We start from the raw sequence: 12,850 nt of genomic DNA, 5'->3' as shown, positions 1-12,850 counted from the left end.
AATAAATAAATAAATAAATAAATAAATAAATAAATAAATAAATAAATAAATAAATAAATAAATAAATAAATAAATAAATAAAATAATAAATAAATAAAATAACAACAAATCTCTTCAAATAAAATTTTCTGGATCTCTTCCCCTCCCTCTTCAATTCTGGGATTTGTAATATTTTTTTAAGTCAGTTAGATTTTTCAAATTGTTTTTTTTTTTTAAACTTTGGCCAGGAAAACTTTATAGGCCTACATAATACGTTAGAGAACATAGGCTACTCTAAGTGGTTTATCTTGCAGAATCTCACATTTAAAAAAAGAAAAGAAAAAAGGGCCTCCTCCTTTCCTTGAGCACTGTTGGAAACCGAAAACTACTAAATGCTAATTTTACATTGAAAAACAACAATAACAAAACCTAAATCCCAATTCATGAAAATTCTCTAGACGAGAATCAAATGATAAGAATCTTTGTAGGCCTATGAATTTAAGAAACTTTACTCATACAAAGATTCTTATCATTTGATTGGTCAATTAGTAGCCTACTGGTAATGCAAGATGTGGTAAAACTGTATTATAAACAATGGTAATGCAATATGTGGTAAAACTGCATTATAGGCAATGGTAAGAGGTGGTGCAATAATTATGTGTACCCCCGGGGGGGTGAATTCTCAAAATGGTCTGCAAAAATCGCTTGCCCCCCTTTGGCCGTGCCAAAAACCTTTGCCCCCTTTTGACGTGCCAAAAATCTTTGCCCCCCCCCTTACATGCAAGATTTTGGGGAACCTGAATTTAAAACCTTAAATTGTCTTAACATGTAATGTGAGCGCAGCGAGCAGGAAATTTTGCATATATTTGAACGTGTTCGTAAGAAACGGTGCCCAAAATATCTGTGCCAAAAATTGCTTGCCCCCCCCCTTTCGACATGCCAAAAATCGCTTCCCCCCCCCCATATAATCAGCCAAAAAATGCTTGCCCCCCTTTTGGCCTGCCAAAAATCTTTGCCCCCCTATAATTCCCCGGGGTACACATAATTATTGCACCACCCCTAATGCAAGATGTGGTAAAACTGCATTATAGTCAATGGTAATGCAAGATGTGGTAAAACTACATTATAGTCAATGGTAATGCAAGATGTGGTAAAACTACATTATAGTCAATGGTAATGCAAGATGTGGTAAAACTACATTACAGTCAATGGTAATGCAAGATGTGGTAAAACTACATTATAGTCAATGGTAATGCAAGATGTGGTAAAACTACATTATAGTCAATGGTAATGCAAGATGTGGTAAAACTACATTATAGTCAATCATGTCAATGGTAATGCAAGATGTGGTAAAACTGCATTATAGTCAATGGTAATGCAAGATGTGGTAAAACTACATTATAGTCAATGGTAGGCCTAATGCAAGATGTGGTAAAACTGCATTATAGAATTCTCATAATGTACTGAGTGAATTTTTTACATTGTAAAAAATTCACTCTCCAAAGTTTAAGGTATGATGTAAGGAACATTACTCTTTTTCGAGTTAATATATCCCTTATATAATACCTTAAAAGATTGGTTTTCACTCTTTTAGGAGTGATTTTCACTCTTCTTACTCTTTTGGAGAGTGATATTTTCATGCTTTTACATTAAGAGCTTTGTAACCCACCTTTTCATAGTATTTTGGACACACCAAATTGCATTCTGAATACGAGGAATGTCACCCTTCTGATATCAAATGATTTAGATTTTTTGAAATTCGAGATATAAATAAAAAAAAATTATATGGCAAATGATTAAAAAATTTTGACATTTAACAGTCCTCACTAGGTAGACTTTATAAATCTAATGCTATGTATTAAAGTGTATGTATCTGGATGAAAAGCCGACCATCACATGAACGTTTTGACCTTTCGTATTGAAGATATACAAGAAGTTTCCCAAAAGACCAGCATTCGCTGCATGTGGCTGCAGTAAAAACATACAGTCCACCTTTAAATTATAATTGATTTCAGTAATATCGTATATTGGAAAAAATTGTAAAAGTTTTCACATGTTTTAGGGGCTGTGCAATAATTATGAGCCCCCCGGGTAAAATTTCTGAACGGCTCGCCAAAAATCGCTTGCCCCCCTCTCGACCCGCCAATAAATCTTTGCCCCCCCCCCTTGAACATGCCAACTTTTTGGGATCCCAATTTGCAAACTTTAAATGGTCTGGATATAATTATGTTGCGAGCGCAGCGAACAGGGAAAATTTGCATATAAAACGTTTCCGTACTGAAGCCTTATAAGAGCGTTTAAATAAAAAGGCGCCCCTGAATGTGTGCCAAAAATTGCTTGCCCCCCTCTAAGCTTGCCCCCCTTTCGGCTCGCCAAAATGTCACCCCCCCCAATTTTACCCTCTCCCCAGGGCTCATAATTATTGCACAGTCCCTTAGGATCTCCTTCAATATATGCCTACGTGGAATAAATAAATAAATAAATAAATAAATAAATAAATAAATAAATAAATAAATAAATAAATAAATAAATAAATAAATAAATAAATAAATAAATAAATAAATAAATAAATAAATAAATAAATAAATAGATAAATAAATAAATAAATAAATAAATAAATAAATAAATAAATAAATAAAATAAATAAATAAATAAATAAATAAATAAATAAATAAATAAATAAATAAATAAATAAATAAATAAATAAATAAATAAATAAATAACCAACAAACATGATTTTGTTAACACTTACAAAGTCGACCTAGGCCCTACATCTTTTTTAAATGATTAAAAGTACAAAGATTTCAATTTCAATCCATTTTCATACCTGATAGGCCAAAATTTTGTAATCGTAATTCACAAAATATTGATGAATTCAACTCCAAAGTTCTTGTGAAACCCCTCTGTAGAAAATCGACAATCCGCTATGCCCTTTCATGACCCATCAATTTATCTACCATAGCAACGGGCATTAGGGCATAGACGCCACACAGGGAATGTCCCATATGTACTCACCCCATTTAGTGGTAGGCAAATACATTTTTCTATTATATACCATTTCACTCGTCATCAATGAAATAAAATATTATTGATTCCATTATCCATATTGAATTTGTTGAATACGTGTTAGTACAGTCATTGGTCTGAACAACGGATTTGCTTCAACATTGGCTCTTGACATGAAGCTTCTGTGTTGAAAGGACAAATAAAGCAAATATAGATGGAAAAATATTGGTATAGAGAAGAAAATAATGAAAATGTCTTCATAAAAGTTGGAATGTTGTTCAACAGAACTCATGTGAAATACACTGCGTCAAACAGCTGTGGAAATTTGAAACGGAATTGATGGTAAGTTAAATATTTTTAGGCGAACTGTGTAACTATGCTAAAATGAAAGAATAACATATAAGCAATATTCAACTATTAAAGGCAAAAAAATGTTGTTTGATTGTCCTCGTCAGATATGAGACTGACCGTCTCGGCAGTCCCGACTGTCATGACTGTAAAATTGGTTTTTTTTTCTACAATCCCCCCCCCCTCAAAAGTCATGAACTTTTCGTCTAAAAACTGAAGATATAAAAGAAATGTTGTAAAATACGATTTCCTGCATGTTTTCCCCTGTCTAGTCTACTGGCTATGGGTTCCGATATTTAGTTATCATCCTCAGCGTAAAACTTAACATTGTTGAACTTTTAATATAAAAATGTAGCATTGCCAGACATGTACATGTGCAAATAAAATTGGGTTATAACTTTGATTTTGTCTTTGGTGGAAATTATGTGGTCAGTGAGTGTTTTACATTAATATACTTTCGGTATAAAGATATAAAAAAAAAACTTTTACCGACCGACAGACAAAACTTCTGTGAATGTGATCTATGGACAAGCAAACAATTTATTTTTTGGCCTTATGGTGTCAAAATTCAGAACTATACTTTAATTTCCATCATCAAACCACTAAACTTTCGATCAGTCCGATATGATGTTGAGATAGTCAGACTCATGATGCAAATATAGTATATTTGTCACATTTTGTCACCAAAAGTATAAAAATAAAAAAGCGCAGTGATTTCCCAGGGAAGAGTGATTTATAGTGCGCTACGCACAAGCACAAAATTATTATGCCTCGACGTTGATCCACAAGCCTCAGCACACTTAGAAGGTGACCTGATATATTTGGAAAATTTAATTCTTTTAAACTTGCGTATAATATAAAATGTCATCCCTTTCAAGCACTTATGCAAAAAGAACATGTAAATGTTTTTTGTACATGTGACTAATTCATCATGATCATGTAATACCGTAAACGTTCGCCTAATGGCGCTTTTGGATTCTTAGAAATGTGAGAGCGCCATCCTTGTAAAATCTCAACAGCATTAAGGATACGTGTATGTTAAATTGAGCAACCTGGACATAATGCATAAGAAAAAAAATATCGTGACATGACCCAATACTTTAGGTCACTAGGTTAGTTGCTAGAGCAGCAAATGTTTTGAGGTTTCTTCAGGTATTCTTTCTCAAAGTGCCATTGGACTTAATTTGTAAATCGATTCATACGTTATACCTCACTCATTTTGGTAAATCTTTTTATAACATTGTAATTTCTTTATATTTTTGAATATTCTTCAGTTCAAAATTACACCCTTCTATTGTCTGACCCGTTTGCTCAGTCGGTAGAGGGTGCGCCTTGAATGGTGAATGGTACTTGTTCGAATCTTGATTTCTGCCCCACTTAAATGTGAAGAAGGGACAAGGAATGTTTTTGGATTTTGTCCCCATTTTACTAACGAATATTGTGAATTTTTTTAATTTATTTTTTTTTTTTTTTTATAGATAAATAGGCACTGCGAACAAACGGCAACAAAAACCGCTGACAAAATTTGCTTCACCTGCTACCTATCAATGCGTGATATATTCCACTACATTTAACAGTTAAATGACCTTTGAAAAATAGAACGGCCTCAATGTTTCAAATTGTATCTACATTACTTTATTCATTTATGCATTATAAATGATCAGCTATTTTTTCTTTTCTTAAAAGAATCGAACCCAAGTAGATCAGACCATTGTTCATATAACTATCAGACCACGAAGTAGTTACGTAACTCCGTGATGGTATCGGAAACAAGCACTGTTTGTATGGCGATCATTACGATCACGCTATTTTGGTATGCCTTTTTTGTGTACTGATTGTTTCGATCGTGGTACTTAAGCGCGTGATCCCGTTGACATAGTAACATTACGTAACTTCGATACCGGGCTTCGATACTGAATGAGTTGTTGAGTGCACATAATATGGAAAGCCATTGGGGTATTGTGTGCCTTCCAAAGCGCCTTATAACATGTTCTCATTGTGTTGTGGAATCCTAGCCAGTATTCAATGATAGCTAATAGAGGCCTTGCGTTTATCGATTGGCTCCAAACAAAGGATTTGAACCGATTTCTTCCCCGTAATCAGGGCGCAGTGCAGTCCATTCAATCAAATGTTCTCATCAACATATCGTAGTGCATTTTATTATGTGTGTGAAACGAACTGTCGCGGTAGATGCAATCATGCTTTTGTTGAATGCATTTGAGTAGTCCGCCATATTTACGGGATGATACGTCATATGCACAGCCTCTATTCAGTTGGTCGTTGTATGATTTTGTTCGTTCACTCATTCAAATTTTATTTATATCATTTGAAGACTGAGCCTATTATGATACATCCTCCGAGGAACAGTTTCAAACAAATATAGCTAGGGATTATTGGGGCAGAGGTTATCTTTTGAATCCTCTTAGAGGGCTATCATTTTTTTTCGGAAGGGGGTCCCAAATTTACAAAAAGTCTGCGTCAATAAAATTGCGCACCCCCTAAAAAAAAAAAAAAAATTTTATGATCCCAAACCCCAAAATTGTATTGAAATCAGTCTTTTGAATAAAATAACACACTTTCTGTGGTCATCGTGTGACTCCTACATTTTGGTCATAAAACATTTTATGACCCCTCCTATTATTCTTTCCAAGACTTTATGACCCCACATATTTGGGACCCCCTTTCGAATAAAAATGATATACCTCTTATGACCACTGATGCATAGGCAAGGACACTTGCGAATTTAAAGACTTGTCGCACGCGACAGTTCGTCTCACACACATAACAAATGCCTATACACCTATCCGACTTCGCCATTACTGCGGTGTCCCCTGATGTAAAACTGCGGTGTCCTGAGGTCGGGGGTTCCATCCATTATTTATTGTGTGCTATACAAAATTGTACCCGGGAATTGTACACAACAGTGATATTCAATACACAATCATGAGTATTGAATTACGAATTAAATCTCCCGCTCTGGTACATCTGTGTTGCCGTCAATAGAGGGCCAAATACAGTGAACGCTTCTCGGATTGGTGTATACAATCAAATAGGTTCATTACAATATTTGATTGAATGGATTGAGTTACTCTAAAATGAAACGATAAAAACAGAGAATCATGAAAAAGACACATACAAGATAAAATAATAAAATTATATAAACAATGTTAAAGATAAAATCAAGAAAATAGAGAATAAAATTTCTCAAATCAGAAAAAGAACATTGACAGACATCATAGTTTGTCAGAAATTACTGCATGAGATTCGAACCATCAATCTTCTCCACAAGTTCTCTTTATCCTCGCACTATAGTCTGATGCTCTGCTCACTGGGCCACAACATATCAGGTGAATGATTACCGCATTATCATGAACAAGTTTGTTCGATCTTGTTCATAATTGTATGTGTCGATAGGTTTCACCCTTTAACTACACGTACCCTTAATGATCAGTGATAATAGTCGGCTTTTACAGGGATGGCGCTCTCTCATTTCCAAGAACTCCATAGCGCCATTAGGCGAACGTTTACGGTATATTGATTTCAAGTGAAAGGCCATATTTTTCTCATAAACATATGCATATTGAAATTAGAAGTTCCAAGTGTATACCGAAGATATCATCAAAAAACTGCCTAATTAGTCTCAAATGTGGTATACCATATTTGAGACTAATTCGGCAGTTTTTTGATGATTTCTTCGGAAATATATTTGGAACGCCAAATTTCAATATGTTTATGAGAAAAATATGAGCTTTCATCTGATACAAAAAATCAGCATTTAATATTTGATGAGGTAAAGTGGGGGATGAGATTGTCAATCAGGTTACCCACCTTTAAAAAGCAATGACATATTATGCAAAAATGATGCACCAGATGTCCCCCCTCAGAAATGTCCAAACTTCTGAGGGGGGACATCCTTAAACCAATAATTCATACAATAACAGTGAAAAGTGGCTTCAATTGGCCCGTAGGCGTAGTGTCATTTCGGTGACAAAATGGTCCACCAAATGGTCTTCATTTTGCAAATGTTTCTCAACTTCTTCGTGGCGCAACTTTATTGGGTATAGACAATAAAAGTCAAAACTTGTCCACGAATGGCTTCAACTGGGCCGTCCGTTTTCGCAAATTTTAGGCTTTTTCAAACTAAAATTTTACACAATAATAGTGACAAAATGGTCTACCAGATGGCTTTAATTGTGTCTTCATTTTCCAAACGTTTCTCACTTCTGGGGGGCACATCCCCCCTCAGACATGTCAGACACCCCTGCGTATATAAACAACTGCCCGTTTTCGCTTCTGTATTTCACGCCCCTGGCTTGATGTTTAAACCAATAATTTATACAATAACAGGGGGAAAGGTGCCTTCAATTTGCCTGTAGTGTCATTTCGAAAATTTTATTTTTCGCTTTTTCAAACTAAAATTTTACACAATAATAGTGACAAAATGGTCCACCAAATGGCTTCAATTAGGTCTTCATTTTGCAAAAGTTTCTCAACTTCTGGGGCGGGTACATTCCCCCTCAGACATCTAAAGTTGAGTGCCCCCGAGCATCAAGCAAGCATAAAAATGAAAGTATTTTAAACACTTTGCAGGTATATATTAAACTTGATAGCTCTTGATGGGTATTCACGAATTGCCCCCCCCCTTCCCTTGGATAGTATTAAATGTGTTGCAGCGCACCGAAACACTATCCCCTAAAAGCGATCTGTATCTTAATTTGATAGCATCAAAATTGGCCTAAAGATATTGGTCCATTTATTTGAAATAAATATTTATTATTTAATAATTGCTTTAGTCATCAATTTATCTAGTTTTTTCAAATTGTTCCCAAATTTTGACAGCAAAATTCCGGTCAATTCCGACCAACTCTCAAATTTGACAGTTGCTACTTTTTGATAAGCTGCGTCAACAACCAGGAACTATCAAAATTATTCTGTAGGCCTAATTGTGAAATTCTGGAATTTTGACAGTTCTGACTTTTTGACGCAGCATAACCTATATAAGGGGGCCTGCATGATATACTACGCCTCCGTTGGTCATTGTGACATTTATAAATCAGTAAATTTTATTTTATTTTCCTTACAGGTAGACAAGAAGAAACCGATTTAAGATGCAAAACATGAAAAACTTTTAGTGACATAATTCCGACAAGTATCTGCATCTTGATCTCATGGCGATAGAAAGGCGAGTTCAGATCGAGGAGATGGATAAGAGTGGGGAGGATGATAGGGATGTAGGAGGTGATGTTCCAAATCGGGAGGACATACCTCAAGAAAGACTAAATCAAGATGGAGCAAACACGAAAATGCAAGGAAATCCGCACCAAGAAAAAGTGGATGAACAAAGCCTCACAGAGGTTGATGAAATTAACTCAACTAGAACAGATGATGATGGTGGTGGTGGTGGTGGTGGTGGTAATGAGACGGATGAAAAAACAAGAAAAGATACCACGCCTAGAAAGGAGCAAAGTGAAGACGTCACGAAGAATAAATTTACAACTCAATCCATTGATATCAACATCCCGCAGGTGGAAAAGGATGGCACCAATGGAGATGATGATGATGATGATGAAACTCAAAGCGTTGTCATGGGAACAACCAAGAGTGTAACTTTCTCTATCCATCCGGCCAATCTCGATGATGCGGATGTTGATGATGAGATAGCAAGAGTTACTATGAATAAAGCAAGTGATGATCAGATGTCTAATTTTGATGTAGAAGTGGATTATGAAGGACGTGCTCAAACTACAAACACACCGGTAACTATAGTAACGGAATACCAAGGAGTCAGAAAGGGGTAAGAGTAAATGCTTGCTTTTTAAGATGTTTTTTTCTCACCATTTTAGTGAGATTTTGCCGTAAAGCATGAAGACCTAACTCACAGAATTGAAAGACTCGAAGAGTTGCAATTTTGTCTCTATTGATATCAACTTTGAGGTTCATGTCCTAGCATACACCATTCATCCTCCATGCATCCTTAATTTATTTATTCTTTCTTTTAATTTCAAACAGCCTGGATGATCAGCGTGAGGATATCTACGAACATGCCATATCCGTGATGCGTAATCGTAGTAGTATGACTCACTACACCCAATCGCAAACCACCATCAAATCCAACTTAAGCAATGCTTCTAAAGCTGGGAGTATAGCGAGTAGTAAACTATCCACCAAAGGTTTGCCGATCTATCCCTTGTCGACAGTGATTGCACGAATACAGGAACCACCATTAGCAAATAGAGCTAACTGTTCTTTCTATGTTCTACAGAAGAGGATCCATCCTGTTCCGCCCATCAAGGTAAGAATTGAAACGAAGCTTGTCCAAGTTTCAAATCATGAAATCGAGTATTTAAATTCAGATCATATAAATGACTTGGGACTTCAATCCAATAACTTGCTTAAGATTTCAATTACATTCTCATTGATCATTTATAGGCTCAGGAAGATTTTAAATATTGAAGGGATATCTGTATGATGCCGATATTATTTGGGCCTTAAGGTACTTGGCCCGGCCCTGGTGGACCCCCCCCATCAGTTCTGGCGTCACTGTATTTAATGATACGTTCAAACAGCAAAACGTCAGGTGCCCGGGGGTCAGGTGCAAAAGTGTTCAGGGAGGATGTCCAGAATTTGTCCTCTTGGTCACTGCTTTTGTCCTCCATGAGTTTGGTCAAGCCACCGAGAAAAGCAGTAACCAGTTTATTAAATAATCGTGTATTTTTCATTTGGCAGGCCTGGAAGGGATACGATACCAACGTGTACTTCGAACCGATGATATGCAGGAAGGCGGTTATTTCATCTCACGATGGACCTCGGGATTATCCACAAAACATGATCCAACAAGCTCCTCCAAAATCAGCTCAGAAAACACCTAAAGTTTCATCTGAACTTAGACTTGAACTTCCGGAAATAAACAACACAAATCAAAAGGCTGCTACCGTTAAAACTACATCAGTGAAATCGGTACGGATAGCTAAATCGGCAGCGAGTGTTCGAACTGGTTCAAAGAGTCGATTAACTACTAAAAGTCGTGCTAGTACTTCAATACCCAAATCACGGCCTATGACAACGTCACGCCAGTTTGCTGTGCTGGATAAAATATCCGTCTTGGATAACATCGATTCAAATATCGGGGAAGATATCAAATGGATTGATGGTTTAGAGTCTACAGGAACTCTTCAAGTTGGCGAGCCCTTGAGACGAACAGGTTCTACGACTCATGTGTATACTAGGGACACTGGAAATAAACATTACAAAATGCGTATTTGTCGTGGGCTAGTTAGCCACAATCTCACAGGACAATTCAATTCATTCCCAGTCCCTCCTAGTGTCAGCGGTGGGAGAATCGTAGACTCACCAACTAAGATGGAATATCTTGAGAAGGAATATCAGGGAGAATCTCACTTTCTAACTAACCCACACGGCATGTTTGCAAGTCCGGTACCAGTTGGGAGTCCGTATTCCTCAAGTCCTTTACCGTCATTGCGGCGGCAGTCAAGTGCGATCTCAAATTCTCATCATGCATCAAATTCTTCCGATTCCAACTCGAGAAAACAATCAGTCGTGTCTGGGAAGTAGACTGTTCAATTGCTCAGACATGATGATTGATTCTATCAACGCGATATCAGTGGTCAACGTAAAGGCTACGGTACGTGGACGATACGCTCCAACATCTGTGCCGAGCGCAAAAAATAATGCTTATACATCCATGTGCCTGGTTAGGGTCGTTACTGTTATATTAAGGGTTGCACGACTATTAAGTTGCCTTGTCTGCATACGAATGTATGATTTTGGTCAAATTTTAATTTTGTTTTTCTTTGCCAAAAATTGTTACATAATATTTTCTGACCATTTTAAGGCGAAATGAGTTTAAATGAAAACCACTTAGCCGCTAACTGTAGAGTTCTAAGGGGGAATGGGTGAATAAATATATAAAAAAACTAAGCACTTCAGGCTTAGTCTTTCACATGGACAGTGTTTTAGTACACCATTGGGCATTACCATGATTACAGTCATGCAAAACGTAGAAATTCGAGAACAAATTGAGGACGCCGCTATGGGGCAAATCACACAGTATGGCTTCAAGTCTCACGACCTGAAATTTCGAGCTTATGGCCCCATTCGAGCGGCCACTCCACACATCGAGAAGCCCCAAGACCGATTATGCTGTGTATATTTTAGTGGATATTATGGAGTTTATGGGACCTCTGTGATTTCTTTAAAACCGTAAATTTGTGCAAAATTGTAAAGGGCACAATTTTGACTTCTCAGATGATTAACGATCACCAGGAAAAATAAAATGAGCTTGGAGCTTTTGACCTCGGAAATTGTGCTGAGTTCATTAACTTCATTTGCCCAACATGTTTGTTAACCATGCTCACTTGCCTCGATTATACATGTAATAAAGATGTGATACCACCGTCAACTTGTCTTTGACTTGCTTCTTGAAATATCCAACACGAACGTAAAACAAAGAGAAACTGCACACATTATTAACTTCATCAGACTCTTTTATTATTCAGATATAGTTCTGATAAATATTTTCAAACATGAAAATCACACACCCTTTATGAAGTGATTGAGAATTGATGGTATCAAGTATTGGTTGTACACAAAGATATGGTTTCTACTTCCAAATGGTCACTAAACCAAAGATTTAACAGCACTCCCTCAAGTTTCATAGATAAATCAGGTGCGTTTTTTAATTACATTGAAAACAGAACAACTATTGACAGTCTTATTGCTTTGTAAGGGCTGGTCAATTTCAAATCGACCAAGATATGTTAGAATTTCAGATATTCAAAACCATTTCGTATCCTCTTTGCACCTTGTGGATAAAGCTTCATATAACAATACAAATTCACAGGACATCTTGCGTTCAACAGATTTACCTTACATTGTACAAATGTTAAATGTACATGCTAATGTTGTGATTTGGCAATTGCTTGGTTGAATATATTCTTTATACTCATAGGAAGGGAATTGGTTTGTCATATGTAAGGAAAAAACAAAAACTTTCATAATTAAAATGTCTGTGTGTATGGAGGGAATCTTAAAACCAAAAACTGTTTTGAAAGGTTAATATTGATAACATTTTTTTATCTGAAAAATGTGTCAATTCAAAATGAAATAGCCAAACTTTGGAATACATTTAGGCAGATGAGACTGCATTTGTAACAGCGCTCACCGTAAAGCCAAAAATCTGTGAGCTACACAAAGAAATTATCACATCTTTTCATGTTGGCCCTGGTTAGAGGAGGAGTTATCATAAATTATCTCTTCCAAGTTTGGAACTGAAGTATAAATAAACTAAAACACTCAAATTATTGCAACTTTCACATAGTAACTTACTAACTCAAATTCACACAAATGTCTTCTACACCAAAATATTACAAACTTTGAATAATCATTTTGGTACTCATTTTTTCATAAATAAGGCCACATTATACTAATTAAGTATATAGCACACATTATCATTTCTCCCTAATCATGACTTACATTTGTCTAACTATTTATTACATTG

General features: G+C 36.1%; 1 protein-coding gene across 1 annotated transcript; it reads left to right on the top strand.

Annotated features, from left to right (window-relative positions):
• Window positions 1-3,002: 3,002 nt before the first annotated feature.
• LOC140161344 (uncharacterized) lies at window positions 3,003-11,011 on the top strand. Its single transcript, XM_072184826.1, has 4 exons — window positions 3,003-3,327; window positions 8,417-9,127; window positions 9,343-9,625; window positions 10,060-11,011. Exons 2-4 carry the CDS (start codon window positions 8,502-8,504, stop codon window positions 10,903-10,905), a joined length of 1,755 nt encoding a protein of 584 aa, XP_072040927.1. The 5' UTR covers window positions 3,003-3,327; window positions 8,417-8,501; the 3' UTR covers window positions 10,906-11,011.
• The last annotated feature ends 1,839 nt before the right edge of the window (window positions 11,012-12,850 follow it).

The sequence above is a fragment of the Amphiura filiformis genome, chromosome 9 (assembly GCF_039555335.1).
Source record: "Amphiura filiformis chromosome 9, Afil_fr2py, whole genome shotgun sequence".
NCBI lineage: Eukaryota > Metazoa > Echinodermata > Ophiuroidea > Amphilepidida > Amphiuridae > Amphiura > Amphiura filiformis.
Note: the sequence above shows the minus strand (reverse complement) of the source record. Positions and strands in the feature narration are given on the sequence as shown.

What these genes read in the sequence shown, in the direction of transcription:
- LOC140161344 (XM_072184826.1), top strand. Translation starts at nt 8,502, where the DNA reads ATGGCGATAGAAAGGCGAGTTCAGATCGAGGAGATGGATAAGAGTGGG. An exon ending in TACCAAGGAGTCAGAAAGGG is followed by an intron (nt 9,128 to 9,342) that starts GTAAGAGTAAAT and finishes AATTTCAAACAG; the next exon opens with CCTGGATGATCAGCGTGAGG. An exon ending in ATCCTGTTCCGCCCATCAAG is followed by an intron (nt 9,626 to 10,059) that starts GTAAGAATTGAA and finishes TTCATTTGGCAG; the next exon opens with GCCTGGAAGGGATACGATAC.